This window comes from Moschus berezovskii, chromosome 25, assembly GCF_049115385.1.
Source record: "Moschus berezovskii isolate FMDL1 chromosome 25, NW_MosBer_1.0, whole genome shotgun sequence".
Lineage (NCBI taxonomy): Eukaryota > Metazoa > Chordata > Mammalia > Artiodactyla > Moschidae > Moschus > Moschus berezovskii.
In genome coordinates, this window is record NC_142484.1 from 48,479,667 (window position 1) to 48,496,168 (window position 16,502).

The window sequence follows — 16,502 nt, forward strand, 5'->3', positions numbered from 1 at the left end:
CAGTCCATTCTAAAGGAGATCAATCCTGGGTGTTCATTGGAAGGACTGATGCTAAAGCTGAAACTCCAATACTTTGGCCACCTCATGCGATGAGTTGACTAACTGGAAAAGACTCTGATGCTGGGAGGGATTGGGGGCAGGAGGAGAAGGGGACGACAGAGAATGAGATGGCTGGATGGCATCACCGACTCGATGGACATGAATTTAAGTGAACTCCGGGAGTTGGTGATGGACAGGGAGGCCTGGTGTGCTGTGATTCATGGGGTCGCAAAGAGTCGGACATGACTTAGCGACTGAACTGAACTGAACTTATCTATATCTATTGTGATGATCATATAACTTTTATTCTTCAATTTTTTAATGTGTTATGTCACATTGATTTATTTGTTGATATTGAACCATCCATATATCCCTGGGATAAATCCCACTTAATCACAGTGTAGAATCTTTTTAATTTATTGTTAAACTTGATTTGCTGACATTTTGTTGAGAACTTCTGCATCTATGTTCAGCAGTGATATTGACCCATTACTATTTTTTGTGGTGTCTTTGTCTGTTTTTTGCGTCATGCTGATACTGGTCTCCTAGAATGAGTTCAGAAGCATTCCATCCTCTTCAGTATTTTGGAATAGTTTGAAAAGGATCAGCATGAACTCTTCTTGGGTAATTTCCACTACTCTATCTTCCGGTTCACTGGTCTGTTCTTTTCTATCATATAATCTACTGTTTATTCTTTGTAGTGTGTTTTTTTATTTCAGTTGTTGTATTATTAAGCTCTTTTTTGGTTCTTCTTTGTGTTTTCTCTTTGTAAAACTTATTGTTGCATTCATCCATTTTTCTCCTGAATCCACGGAACATCTTTAACATCATTACCTCTAACTCTTTACTGGGTCGATTGCTTATCCTGCATCTTCTTCATATGGATTTATACCTCTCTCACCCCATTTTGCCCGATTTTCTTTTTTATTTCTTCATACTAGGTAGGCTGGTTATGATTCCTGATTTTGGAGAAGTGGCCTTGTGTTGGAGATGTCCTCTGGGACCCAGCAGAGCACTCCCTGTGTTCACTGGAGTCATATGCTCTTGGGTTGCCTCATGTGTGGGCTATCTGAACCCTTCTCTTGTAGCATGGCCAGCTACTGTGGGCATGCTGGTTGGCAGGGCTGGCCCCTTACAAAGGTGGCTGCCAGCCACTGCCTCATGTATTGGCTGCTTTCCCACTGGTGGGTGGGGCTGGATCTCAGCATAGCTGATCATGGGGCCTGTGAAGCCCAAGGCTGATGCCAACCCTCTAGTGGGTGGGGCCAGATCCTGGCACAGCTGAATGTGCAGTCCATGAAATCCTGGGACTGGTGCCAACCAACTGGTGGGCTGATAACCTCCGGCACAAAGAGGTTAGTTAAAGGTGCTTGTCAGTGCTGGCATCCATATGGTAGAATAAAATCCTGAGAATGGTTGCCACCAGTACCTCCATCCCCAGGGGAGTCCTAGTTGCCACTTCCCTCTCCAGGAGTCTCTCCAAGATGAGCAAGTAGATCTGACCCAGGCTCCTTTCAAACTGCTGCCTCTGTGCTGAGACTCAGAGCATGAGAAATTTTGTGTGTATTCTTTAAGAGCAGAGTCTCTGTTCGCGGTAGCCCTCTGGCTTTCTCAAAGGTAAGGCCTGCTAGTTTTCAAAGACAGACATCCTAGAGGCTCATCTTCCCAGTACAACACCCCCAAGCTGGGGAGCCTGATGTGGGGTTCAGATCCCTTGTTGCTTAGGGAGGACCTCTGCAATTGTGATATTCTTTCAGTTTAAGAGTTGCTGATCCAGGGATGTGATTCTGACTACACCCTCCTTAGTCCACCCCTTCTACTCATCTCATTTTGGCTCCTTCTTTATATTTTTAGACTTGTAAAATCTTCTCTGCTAGTCTTCAGGCTGTTCCCTTAGGTAGTTGCTGTGTAAGGAATTATTACGGTTTGCCCCTGGAACAGGTGAGTTCAGAGTCTTCCTACTGTGCTATGCTATGCCATCTGGAACACACTACCCCCATTTAGGAAGTTGACTTTATAACTGCTCTCCATTTTTTATATGTGAAGATTTGGAATTAACTCTGCTAACTGACATAGTCAAGCCATTGCCCAAAGAGAAAAATCTCAAGTGTCTACTGAATAATAAAAAAGAGTTCCGTATGACCCTTGTCCCTTTTAAGCTTTTATAATCTGTTATGTCATTTATTTACCACTTATTAGTTTAAAGATCTCATAAAGAAAATTCATATCTGTTATGTGTTAAAATCCCATAATTAGTTAATTCTCTCTCAAATGATTGGAATGAATAAGTAAACATATAATTAAATAATTTGAGCTGAAATTTTACCTCGGGCAATAAAAACCATAATATTTACATCATTATTTTTAAGTCTTCTAAAATATGTAGTATTTCTGTAATATTAAAATAACAATTATTTTTTCCTTCCTAGACAAGTGGAATTACTGATATAAAGGTAGGTCATTTCTGAATTACTAGAGCTTTGATAACTTTTCTGCTTAAGTGTGAAGCTCCCTGGTTACTTACACTTAGGGGGAAAGGCTGAACGTTCACACCCACCAACAGTAGAAACAGCAGTCTTGCACTCAACCCTTCACCTGTTGCGTGCCTGGGGCTGTGGCAACCCGCATTTTCCTTTGGAGAATTTACTGATGGACTAACCACCTGGCCTGTAAGTTTTACTCTGGTCTTAGTGACATACTTAAGGCCAGAATTAGCAAGAGGTTTTTGGTTTATTTGGATATTTTTTGGTGTGTGTTTGTTGCTTTGAAAACGATGTTTTCCATGGATTTGTGCAAAAGCTTGACTATACAGAGAAAAGTGAGGGGTTTATCTTTATTCTGCTCCTGGGTAATTAACAAAGAATCAAGTTTATCCTGATAGGCTTTTTTGTGATTCCATATTTACTTAGACTTATATTTGTGTTTGTTAGACTTTCTTTCACTTAGGGAATGTGTTATAAAATTAGATTTAGTCAGAACTCAGATCTTACAGTAATTTTTAAGACTAATTGGCTCTTCACTATCCATACAGTTTGCTAAATAAAATAACAGCATAAAAAATTAGTACCCTCATAAGCATCTAAAGGGCTTCCCTAGTAACTCAGTTGGTAAAGAATCTGCCTGCAGTGCAGGATACCCGGGTTCAATCCTTGGGTCGGGAATATCCCCTGGAGAAGGGAATGGCTACCCTCTCCAGTATTCTTGCCTGGAGAATCCCCATGGACAGAGAAGCCTGGCGGGCTACAGTCCTTGGGATCACAAAGAGTTGGACTTGACTATGTGACTAACTTTAAGCATCTAAAACATTGATTTACATGCTATAAATTAATATACTAACCTTAAAACATGATTGAAGTCAGCCCTTCTATAGAAATACCTTATTAGTCTATTATTTAAGAGAAAAAATACTCTTATAAAATACTATCATTCAGACAGTTCAGTGACCCAACGGTGTGTTCAGGCACCATGAGGCCTCGCCATTTCAAGAAGAAAAGTCAGTTAAAACTATGACGCCTTAACATCTGGGGGTGGGGATAGGGAATAAGAAATTGATTGGGCCGGTAAAAAGAACCCATCAACAGTACATAGGTAAAGTTTAGTCAGTGCCTGATTTCACATGATAACTGTCTGCTGGAGGATATATTTTTTAAATCATTGGAAAGTATTTAGGAAAAAATGAAATGAGAGAGCACCAAAAATGCTATCCAGGAAAATGGAAAATGTTTTAAAATACAAATTGTATAAATCCATTACCTGTGTAATTCTTTCAGGTCATACTTACAACACTTATTTAATTATGGTACATTTAGAAAATTGTGGGTTTTTAAAAAAATCATTACTATCATTCTTAAATACTTTAAACCAACACTGGGCGGAAAAGTCACAGGTGAAATCTAATTTTATAGAAAAATTTTTAATGAAATTGTGACAGAGCAGCAGACTATCAAGAATTATATATTTTGACTAGGTGATGTCTTTTTAGGAGAAAATTTTGAATCTTTTCCAAGATTGTTTTTCAAACAGATCTGCCCATGAGTGTTCTCCTTTGGAGAGGAAAATTGTATTAGGTCTACCTTCTTTATATGTATCACAAATGGGCTCAAATTTTAAAATAAGCAATCCTGTCTCCTTTAAAGCAGATTATAGATTACTTTTTTATCTGTACTAGTATATCTCACCCGGAGAAGGCAATGGCAAGCCACTCCAGTACTCTTGCCTAGAAAATCCCATGGATGGAGGAGCTTGGTAGGCTGCAGTCCGTGGGATCGCTAAGGGTCAAACACAACTGAGCAACTTCACTTTCACTTTTCACTCTCACACATTGGAGAAGGAAATGGCAACCCACTCCAGTGTTCTTGCCTGGAGAATCCCAGGGACAGGGGAGCCTGGTGGGCTTCCGTCTATGGGGTCACACAGAATCGGACACGACTGAAGTGACTTAGCAGCAGCAGTATATCTCAAATGAGCGAAGTTAACATATACTAAAGGCAAGGGCCTAACTTCTAAGCATCTAAAGGGCTTCCCTAGTAACTCAGTTGGTAAAGAATCTGCCTGCAGATTCTAAGCAGAGAAGTACCTTGAATGACCCTTCTTTCCCAAAGGTCACATTGGCCAGTATTCTTTTGAGAACGTTTGGCTTCCTGGAGCATTTGTTTCCATTCAAAAGTAGACCTTTCTAAAGATGTATAAACTTCTATAAAAGGATAGTGTAGGTGGCTCAGATGGTAAAGAATCTGCCCACAATGCAGTAGACCTAGTTTCGATCCCTGGGTCGGGAAGATCCCCTGGAGAAGGGAATGGCTACCCTCTCCAGTGTTCTTGCCTGGAGAATTCCACGGACAGTGGAGCCTGCTGGGCTATACTCTGTGGGATCTCAAAGAGTCGGACACTACTGAGTGACTAACACACATACATAATAATTAAGCAGTAAACAGAAGTTTTAATGAGCAGATTTGGCCTTTGAAGCAAAACATAAAACAGGTAAGCATTTTTAATGCTTAATCTATACATTTCTATTCTTATTTATCAACATTGATATTAATATAGTATATGAATAATTTTAAATGTGCAGTTAGTCAAAAATCTTTGAGTGACTTTATCACATGCCAGCCCATATATAATGGCACTCAAAGCCTTAAATTTAGAAACTTAAAAATGACAGTTTTAAGTCATAATCATCTATAGTCTTACAAGCTTTTAAACATAGAAAATTGGAGCTTCAAAAAGATATTTTCCTCATGTTATGCTTTTTGTACTAAAATATTACTCTTCTGAAAGCAGAGAACTATTGTTTAATCAGCATAATTCATGGGTATTCAAATCATAGTTCTATTATAAAGGACTTCATAGGGTTATTTAAAGCATTTTCATGAGTTTTCATGTCAGAATATATCCTGTTTTTTAAAATTTTGTGAGAAGAAAAGTTTAGACTCTCCCTAAGAAACTTCTTACAGCATTTAATTAAGATAGCATCAGAAATCTTTAATCTTGCTCTAAATTTTTCATGTTGTGATTTAAATATGTTTCTTATTCTTTTATGACATTTACCACTGGGTTGCCCATAGCAGACAATAAAACTTTTTCATGATGCTGCATTGCTCAAGACTGCATGTTATTGGCACGGTCTCATCTAGGATCCAGTGATCTTGGTATAGAATGGCCCAGAATCAGACTGCCATCATATGGATTTAATATATAATTTTTCATATCACCCAAAAGTAAGGGGTTGATTTGTGATTTTCTGTAATGACATATATTGTTTTAATGTGAAAAAAAATATTTTAAAATTAAAGGATATGTTAATTCTGGTTCCATTACTAATCAGCACTAGAAGGCATACCCTATTAACTCAGAAAGTCTTAAAACTAGCAATTTGTTCTAGCAACGGAGAACAGTAATGCATGCAGTGAGCCTTTTCTGTAGTGGAGCGTGGGCATCCCCTTCATTGTGATGTGTTCAGTGGCAGCTGTCTCTGAGGACCTGTGTTGTGAGACGGTGGGGGGTGAAGAGAGACATTTAGGAGGTACACAGAAGTAAAGTCACATGACTCGACTTACATGGAAGGGTCTTTCCAACATGTGTCCAAATGCACAGAAAATATGCATCACTTGTAAGTAACGATTTTTTCAATGATAGTTTATTTTATTCTCTAGAGTGTAGACTTCACTAACAGGGAACATTCAAGGCATACATCTATTAACAAACTGGAATACGAGAATGAAAGGCTCCGAAATGATCTTGCAAAACTTCAGTCCAGTGGAAAATCAACATGGGCTAATCAAAATACCTATGAAGAAGCAGGAAGGTATGCCTATCAAAGCCAAATAAAAATGGGGTAAAAATGAAGATGGGTATGCCGACTCCACTTACATAAGGATGTAAATGTACAAACATTCAAGTGAAAATTGTTTTTAAATAATCAAATTGTAATTTTATACACTTTCCCTTCAGCTGCTTAAAATTTGTTTATGGGAACAATTCAATAGTCTAGATACACTGATACGTGAAATTCTATGGTCTCAGTAGCTTTCAAAGGATAACAGTGAAATGTTAAAGTGAATTTTTGTCAGTTCAGACCTTTCTTAGAACCTGATGTGGCATACAGAGTATACAAAAGTTTTTTTTTTTTTTATGTCAGAATACAGGAAGGTAGCATGTCTGGCTTAACTTCAAATATATGTACACTTTATACTGACACTCCAGCAGTGGTGACAAACTATGGTCTTTTCATAGGAAAGAACCTGTGGATGTGTAAGAGAGGTCTTCTCTGAGTGAAGAGAAGCATGTGGAAAATCAATACCTGCTGCCTACATTATCCCCGGGCTTTTTAAAATGTCTTACTTCAAAATTTAAGTAGATATATCAGCCTTAACATTTGACTAATTTCTTCAACTTTAATAAAATATGTTTGGAGTCAGAACTGTCTCTGGAGTTCTTTCACCATTTTCCAGTACTGGGAAAATGCTCAGCAAAACAAACAAGTTTCTTTTCTACAGGATTTTGCAAAACCATTAATGTGCTAATTATTTTGTGAGTTTCCAGGAACAGGTATGGTGTGCAATATTCCCCAAACTTATTTGATACCAGGTTTGTTAACATTCCATGGTGCTGAGAAATAGTGAATCAATAGGTCCAGACCTAACATCATTACAACTTTTGTTTAAAAGCTCATAATACTTAGCATGAAAACTTCACATACAAATAATTAATATTTGCAGTTTTGGGGAATTCAAATATTTAACCTTTATTTTCCCATCTGACAAGTAGGGATAATAATTATAAGGGTTTTCTGAGGATTATAGGAGAAAACTGATTTCTTTGTAAAATGTGTAATTCCCTAAATGTTAGACATTATCATTGATATTATTATTCTAACAAAATTGTTAAATATTTACAATAATATTAATACTTCTCCGACTCCCAGTACCTACAAAGTATATTTTGGTGGATAAACAAATGGCTGAATCTGACGTTTCCTCTAAAGATAGTGCTGTTGGGGAAGGGTGGCGCCCAGCTCCCTAAGCAGCCCAGTGCTACAGGTAGACCGTCCATAAGTCCAGGGCCGTCCTCGACACATCTGCTCAGCATCCTCGTGCGTGTAGTACACCCCCCCCAACTCTCACCACCCCGGCCCTGTGTGTGCCGGAAGGATATGTTCTAACCCAGCGTGAGAAACATCAGGCACTCAGAAGCGCTGAGTAAATGCTCAGGTAAATGCTCAGGTGATCAGGATGGAATGAGGGAAGCCTGCTGCTGCTCCACAGGGGCGCTTCTTTGCTTGTTGGGGCGGTGCAGCAAGAGCCCAAAGGGATGTGGAGAGGATGAGAGGCGTGCGCCCCAGCCAGAGGGCAGCTCCCTGCTGAGTGTCCCCATGTTCACCTGGCCAGAGGGACTGAAAATCTGTCCAGAAAATCTCACCTTGATTTGGGGGTAAGAATATAATGTCTGATATAGAATAAACCCTTTACAAAGCGCTTCTCTCCCCATGGATTCATTTCTCCATGGGTCACATCCCCTCCCCTGAATATGGTTTTCTCTCTATAGAGAAAAACAGGACCCTGGTGATGTTATGAAGGGTCTTCGCCATGTCTTCTCTAGGCTCTGGTCTGTACTGCGCCCCTGTTAATGCAGAACATTGTTTCCTATTCTTGCTTGTTGGGGTAACTTGGAAAGCCTTAGGTGAAGGTACTAGATGTTCTTGTTTAAGCAAAAAGACAGTTCCTCTGCCTTTTACTGTCTTTAAACAGTGTTTTTATTGTTTGGATTGCTTGGGCAGTACGGAATGTGTTAAGAGTGCCTAACAGAAACAAGGCAGTAGGGGACACGCAGCAGTGTAAGAGGTAAATGCTCAGCAGGAGACTGTCTTAATAAGCAGCTTGGGCGACTGCTCCTACTGCAGAGCCCTGTGTCCTGCCAGTCTCATTTGTTGAAAGTTTCATTAAATTTGTTTTAATGGGTTGTCTGATTTCAGTGTTCTCCAGTGACCTGATTTTTAAAAGAAACAGCGTTTCAAGTGTTCTGAATAAATTAGTACCATGTAAAACCCACTATGGGGAAAGAATTGTTGAGAGGCAAGGACATTGTGAAATCACTGGTGGAGAACTGTAAAGCCCATATCTATTAATTTTAGCAAGTGAAAAAGGCAATGTCCTTTCCTTCCCTCACAGCACAGCTCAGTGAAGTCAAATACTAAAAGCTGTATGTGTTTATTAGGAAGAAAATAATAAAAAAACACACAGTCATATTTACATATCAATGGCTAATGCAATAAGGTCTTATTAAAGTATTTTAGAAAGGCAAAAGCTTTTAGATAAAGGTATAGGAACGTAGTCTTCCACAACATGGTAAAGTCTGTCGTCTAATTTTTAACCCCTTCTTGCTTTTGACTGAGGAGGATTTGTATAATATATTATTAAAATAATCTTTTGTCTACTTGGAAGTGAACTTGGTTTTTGTTGTTTTCCACTCCTGTTAGAAGTGGCAAAATTTTTGTGCTCATCCACTTAAAAGGTGAAGCATTTTAGGATATTTCAAAGGATTTCTTTTCTAATAAAAAGTTATTCAGCATTTAAAAAGACTTAATGGAGTTCCTTGGTGGCCTAATGGTCAGGATTCCAGGCTCTCACTGCTGTGGCCCAGGTTCAGTCCCTGGTCAGGGAGCTGAGATCCTGCAAGCAGTGCGATAGGACCAGAAACTCACAGACAAGACTAATGAATGAGATGAAACTGAATCTGGCAATGAGGTAGCCAGTGTTTTCAGCGTTTTTAGAATTAAGTTAGAGTTTTGAAGTTTAAGGATCATTTGCAAGCTAACTTAGAATAGTGGTATCCAGAACTATCAATATATAACTAATTTTAATGGCAATTCAGTTTTGTAGTGTATGGAGTTTTATCTCTATATACAGTTCATACTTAAAACTGAATCTATGGCTTTAAGAATTATATCATGTACTGGAAAGATTTTGGTAATCACAAACTAATCAATAAAATTGCTTCCGATCTAGTCAGCAAATTAAAAGTTTCTAATACTAAAACACCGCAAAGTCAGGTCTGTCATAATCACTCTACAGGATCCCTTGTCAAGGAATGAATAGTTATTTATCTAGAGGCAAAAAAGTAAGCTGAGTCAATTTTGCACCATGGTCTTGGTCAGTTAGGAGGAAAACACAGTAGACTGAAGAGTTCCAGGCTAGGAGATAATGGTGGTGCATGGAATAGGGAGTGTTATGTGGGGTGTTAGAAGGGGAGGCCAGAAGTGGTAAATCAGCTTAGTTTGTGAAGGGATCCCCTTTCATGCTGAAGACGGTACGCTGTATGTAGCCCAGGGAGGCTTGTAGACTCAGCGGACGGCCAGGACTGGCTGTGTAGATGGACGGCTCTGTAAACTGTGCGGTTGACTCAGCTCTTAAGCCAGCTCGAGTTGAGTAGAGCTCTCTCCAGCAAAGACTCCAGCTCCTGCCCTCCTGGCAAAGTAAGGAGAGGCCTTGCAATAGGGTCTATGGAAAAGCTGATTGAACAGACCAGCTTGTGAGATGGTAGTAAAAGCTTTCTGAAATAATTTTTAAATAGCTTTTAAATTGATATACTTAGCATTTTTTTTCCAAGGTGGTTTTATGAAGTATTTGAATAGCTGTATTCTAGAAGAACTTTTCTGTCAGATATAAAGATGATTTAAAGCAAAAGTGCTTTGCTTCATAATGTCTTTCCTTTCGTTCTCTGCACTTTATTGATCTTACAATAAAGAAAATGTTCATATATAAATTTTAGTAATTAAGACCATAAAGTTGTATCTATACATCCAAAGCAAAATGGATAATTGAGATAATTATTTAGATAATTTAAGGCAAATAATACTTTCCCTGAAATCTCTGTATAATTGAGATTACAGAGGGATGTATATTTCTTGAACCATTTCTATAATTACCTTATTTTTTCCACTGTGCTTTGAAGTATGGATGGACTCATTCAGATTAAAAGGTTCAGCTGAAGATTCTATGCAGATGTACAAGGCAATTGTTATAATTCTATTTGAATTGTGGGATGTTTCATTTTATTTTGCACATCATAAACCATGTTATTTCAGTTTAATTTGCTGTTCTGTTTCCATGGTAATTATGGTTTGGAAGAATGGATTAAAAAAAAAAGATCTATTTCAAGATAAGTACAAATGGAAAGCATGTTTTGTTTGTTTTTATGTACTAGTTTACAGATGCCTCACTTAACTTTTATTGCTATTTGTATGCATATCTTTGAAAATGTTTGCATAATAAAAGAAGTCTATATAGATAAATAGTCTTTGGATAAGAACAGAGAAAAATAATGTAAATTTTTTGAACTGTGTGAAGTTAAAATATGAAGACTTTGAAAATGGTTAATCAATACCTGTAGAGAATTTGAATTGTTAGTAAAAATAAATAACTTTCAATTGAAAGGATTTTTATGTTTCCATGGTCTTTGATGATTTTGATTAAACCCCATTTTCATGAATTAATGTTCAGAGAAGATACTTATTTAGTTTCAAACAGCCCATACTGTTAGGACCTTTTTTGGTAAAATTTTAGGGTAAGTTGGTTTGTTTATTTTATTATTCATTTGTTTAGTCAGCACTCCAAAATTTAAAATCCCAATGGTATTTTATTCAGTCTAATATTCCACCCTGTATTTTGGCACAAACAACAAATTCTATACTGTGCTTTTCATCAAAATGTGGAGTTCAATTCTCATAACAACCCTTTTTATAAATGAAAAAATTAAAGTTACAGGTAAATATAGTTACCTGTTGCTCAAGGTCATACAACCAAGTGTGGAGGAGATCAGGAGATGATGTAAATTGAAAACATACTATAAATTATTAAGCTGTACAGAAATTAGAATTATTATTATTGTACAGAGACTTATTCTAGTGTGAAAAAAAAGAGAGGAATGATTATGTTAAGAAAGCCAGTGAGGTTAAGTAAAATGAGAATAGAAAAAGAGTATCTATTTAGAATTGTCAAGGGCAGCCGTGTTAGCTATTTCGAAATTTTTCTCAAACTGGTTTAATGTTATTTAATTAAATAGCAAAGAGACAAAACAGTAAAACACAGAAAGAGAAACAATATAGGCAATAAGAATGGCAGAATATTTTTAACAATTAAGAAAGTTTCCTGCTTCATTATTAATTTTTCTAAGTCTTTTAAGTGGAATAGAAATTTTCAGCAAAATTATTTTCAAAGAAATACCCAGATAACAAGCCCAAATATTTTGTTGTGCTTTCCTCACAGTTAGAAATTGGAGAAATTTAAATTCTTAGCTCCATAAATAAGCAGGCGTCCTTGGTAGCAATAATGACAACCAGTCCTTCTCTTTTAGATTTAACCATGATCGTGAGCCAAACAGAAGCGCAACACCTCCATTGCCATCTTTGCCATTTCAAACCAAAGAAATGACCAGTCCTTTGGTTAGTGATGATGAAGTATTCCCCATGGTGAGTGGCTGATTATTGGTTGCTCGTTTTTCCTTTGTGGAGTGAATACTCTTATACTGATGCTGATATTACTGATGTGTACACAGTAGTTTAAACAATATATTGCTCTTTGAATAGAACTCCAAGATGGGTCTGCAAGTAACTCAGCTGTGACTTTCTATAGAAGGAAAAGCATCCATAATGTTCTGTGAAGTATTTCACCTCAAGGTCAGGCTGAAATTACTGGTGACTTTTAAATATGCAAGTCACTTCTGGACATTCCATGAGCCTCAAAGATCTGTATATTTTAAAAAGCTACAAGTGATCTTTTGTGACTGTTTAAAAAAAATCTCTTTTACTGACTCTGACATACATGGAAAAAGATGCACAAATCAGAATTGGACAGCTTGATGAATTATTGAAAAGGCAACAGAGCAGTGCAGCTACCACCCAGGTAATAAACAGAGCATTAGTAGTATTCCAGAGGCCCCCTTTCCACGCCCTTCCAGTCACTCCAAACTGCTCCCAAGATAACCACTGTCCTGACGTTTAAGGTCATAACTCGGTTGTAGCCATTTGTAAATTTTAGATAAATGGTATCACACTGCATGTGTTCTTTTGTATGGATTCTTTCTCCAACCATTGTTTCAACATTGTTTGATGAGAGTCATTATCCATATTGTTGGCTGTAGTTTATCCATTTTTGTTCCTCTATTAGTATTACATTATATATAAATACCATTTATAATGATACCATTATCCATAATGATACAATTTATCCATTCCACTATTGACATACATTTGAATTATTTCCTGCTCAGACGTGATTACAAATACTTTTCCTAAAAGCACTCTTGTAAGTGTCCTTTGGTGCGCATGTGTGCACGTCTCCACTGGATCGATACCTCGGAATGGAGTTGCTAGGTCACTGTTGTTTAGTTGCTAAGTTGTGTCTTTGCAAGTCTGTGGACTGTAGCCTGCCAGGCTCTTCTGTCCATGGGATTTCCCAGGCTAGAATACTGGAGTGGGATGCCATTTCGTTCTCCAGGGGATCTTCCTGACCCAGGGATCAAACCAATGTCTCCTACGTTGGCAGGTGGATTCTTTACCACTGAGCCACCTCACTCAGAGCTGCTAGGTCATAGAATATGCACAAGGTCAGCTTTAGCATGTACTGTCAAACTCTCTTCCTGTTTGAGTCAGTTCACAGCCCTACAAGTAGTATATGAGTTTCTCCTCTTCTGTATTCTTTCCAACAGTTTTTAACTGTTACTGGTCTTAATTTTAACTTTTATGGTCAGTGGGTGCATGCATGCATGCTAAGTCACTTCAGTCATGTCCAATTCTTTGCAGCCCTATGGACTGTAGCCCACCAGGCTCCTCTGTCCATGGGATTCTCCAGGCAAGAATACTGGAATGGGTTGCCATGCCCTCCTCCAGGTGATCTTCCTGACCCAGGGATTGAACCCACTTCTCTTATATCTCCTGCGTTTGACAGGCAGGTTCTTTACCACTAGTGCCACCTGGGAAGCCCATGGTCAGTGGGTAGTAACATATTATTGTGACTTTAACTCTTATTTCCTGGGGACTAATGAGGTGAGTGCCTTTTCATAAATTTATTGACTATTTTGATATTTGATATCTATTTGATTTGCTTGTCTAATTTTCTTTTGAACTGTCTTATTGATTTATAGGGGTTCTTTGTATATTCTAGATTTAAACCCTTTGGTGGTTATAGGAATTGCAAATATCTTCTCCCATTCATACTTGCCTTCTCACTTAATAGAATGTTTTGATAATCAGAAGTTCCTAATTTTAATGTGTTCATACTTACAAATATTTTTCTTTATGCTTGATATTTTTGGTGTCTTATTTACAACTTTTGCCTGTCCCAAAGTTATAAAAATATTATCTATGTTATCTTTTAGAAGCTTTGGCTCTTTTTATTCATATTTTTTTTATTGGAGGCTGATTATTTTACAATATTATATTAGTTGGTTTTGCCATATATTTACATGAATCCGCCCCGGGTGTACATGAGTTCCCCTTCCTGAACCCCCCTCCCACCTCCCTCCTCCCTTTATCCTCCCTCTGGGTCATCCCTGCACACCAGCCCTGAGCATCCTGTAACATGCACCGACCCTGAACTGGTGATTAATTTCACATATGACAACTTACATGTTTCAATGCCATTCTCCCAAATCATCCCACCCTCACCCTCTCCCACAGAGTCCCAAAGACTGTTCTATACATCTGTGTCCCTTTTGCTGACTCCTATACAGGGTTATCATTTGCATCTTTACTCCGGGAGTTGGTGATGGACAGGGAGGCCTGGCGTGCTGTAATTCATGGGGTCGCGGAGAGTCGGACACGACTGAGCGACTGAACTGAACTGAAATTCCATATATATGCATTAGTATACTGTATTGGTCTTTTTCTTTCTGGCTTACTTCACTCTGTATAATAGGCTCCAGTTTCATCCACCTCATTAGAACTGATTCAAATGCATTGTTTTTAATGGCTGAGTAATACTCCATTGTGTATATGTACCACAGCTTTCTTATCCATTCATCTGTAGATGGACATCTAGGTTGCTTCCATGTCCTGGCTATTATAAACAGTGCTGCAGTGAACATTGGAGTACATGTGTCTCTTTCAATTCTGGTTTCCTCAGTGTGTACGCCCAGGAGTGCGATTGCTGGATCATATGGCAGTTCTATTTCCAGTTTTTTGAGGAATCTCCACACTCTTCTCCATAGTGGCTGTACTAGTTTGCATTCCCACCAACAGTGTAAGAGGGTTCCCTTCTCTCCACATCCTCTCCAGCATTTATTGCATGTAGACTTTTGGATAGCAGCCATTCTGACTGGTGTGAAATGGTATCTCATTGTGGTTTTGATTTGCATTTCTCTGATTATGAGGGATGCTGAGCATTTTTTCATGTGTTTGTTAGCCATCTTTATGTCTCTTTGGAGAAATGTCTATTTAGTTCTTTGGCCCATATTTTGATTGGGTCATTTATTTTTCTGGAATTGAGCTGCAGGAGCTGCTTGTATATTTTGGAGATTAATCCTTTATCAGTTGCTTCATTTGATATTATTTTCTCCCATTCTGAAGGCTGTCTTTTCACCTTGCTTATATTTTCCTTTGCTCTGCAGAAGCTTTTGATTTTAATTAGGTCCCATTTGTTTATTTTTGCTTTTATTTCCAATATTCTGGGAGGTGGGTCTTGGAGGATCCTGCTGTGATTTATGTCGGAGAGAGCTTTGCCTACGTTCTCCTCTAGGAGTTTCATAGTTTCTGGTCTTACATTTAGCTCTCTAATCCATTTTGAGTTTATTTTGGTGTATGGTGTTAGGAAGTGTTCTAGTTTCATTCTTTTACAAGTGGCTGACCAGTTTTCCCAACACCACTTGTTAAAGAGACTGTCTTTTCTCCATTTTATATTCTTGCTTCCTTTGTCAAAGATAAGGTGTCCATAGGTGCGTGGATTTATCTCTGGGCTTTCTATTTTGTTCCATTGATCTATATTTCTGTCTTTATGCCAGTACCATACTGTCTTGATGACTGTGGCTTTGTAGTAGAGCCTGAAGTCCGGCAGGTTAATTCCCCCAGTTCCATTCTTCTTCCTCAAGACTGATTTGGTTATTCGAGGTTTTTTGTATTTCCATACAAATTGTGAGATTATTTGTTCTAGTTCTGTGAAAAATATCGTTGGTAGCTTGACAGGGATTTCATTGAATGTATAAATTACTTTAGGTAGTATATGCATTTTTACAATATTTATTCTTCCAATCCACGAACATGGTATATTTCTCCATCTATCAGTGTCCTCTTTGATTACTTTCACTAGTGTTTTATAGTTTTCTATGTACAAGTCTTTTGTTTCCTTAGGTAGATATATTCCTAAGTATTTAATTCTTTTCGTTGCAACAGTGAATGGAATAGTTTCCTTAATTTCTCTTTCTATTTTCTCATTATTAGTGTATAGGAATGCAAGGGATTTCTGTGTGTTGATTTTATATCCTGCAACTTTACTGTAATCATTGATTAGCTCTAGTAGTTTTCTGGTAGAGTCTTTAGGGTTTTCTGTTTAGAGGATCATGTCATCAGCAAACAGTGAAAGTTTTACTTCTTCTTTTCCAATTTGTATTCCTTTTATGTCTTTTACTGCTCTGATTGCTGTAGCCAAAACTTCCATAACTATATTGAATATTAGTGGTGAGAGTGGGCACCCTTGTCTTGTTCCTGACTTTAGGGGAAATGCTTTCAGTTTTTCACCATTGAGGATGATGTTTGCTGTGGATTTGTCATATATAGCTTTTATTATGTTGAGGTACGTCCCTTCTATTCCCCCTTTCTGGAGGGTTTTTATCATAAATGGATGTTGAATTTTGTCGAAGGCTTTCTCTGCATCTATTGAGATAATCATATGATTTTTATTTTTCAGTTTGTTAATGTGGTGTATTACGTTGATTGATTTGCAGATATTGAAGAATCCTTGCATTCCTGGGATAAT

General features: G+C 37.9%; 1 protein-coding gene across 2 annotated transcripts in view; it reads left to right on the forward strand.

The window, feature by feature from the left end:
• DEUP1 (deuterosome assembly protein 1) overlaps window positions 1-16,502 on the forward strand; it is a 112,276-nt gene that overhangs the window by 70,483 nt on the left and 25,291 nt on the right. For both annotated transcript variants that reach the window (XM_055416192.2, XM_055416191.2), the window contains exons 10-12: window positions 2,469-2,492; window positions 6,192-6,343; window positions 11,890-12,004. In XM_055416192.2, the coding sequence (XP_055272167.2) occupies window positions 2,469-2,492; window positions 6,192-6,343; window positions 11,890-12,004 (291 nt within the window). The remainder of the gene's footprint in view (window positions 1-2,468; window positions 2,493-6,191; window positions 6,344-11,889; window positions 12,005-16,502) is intronic.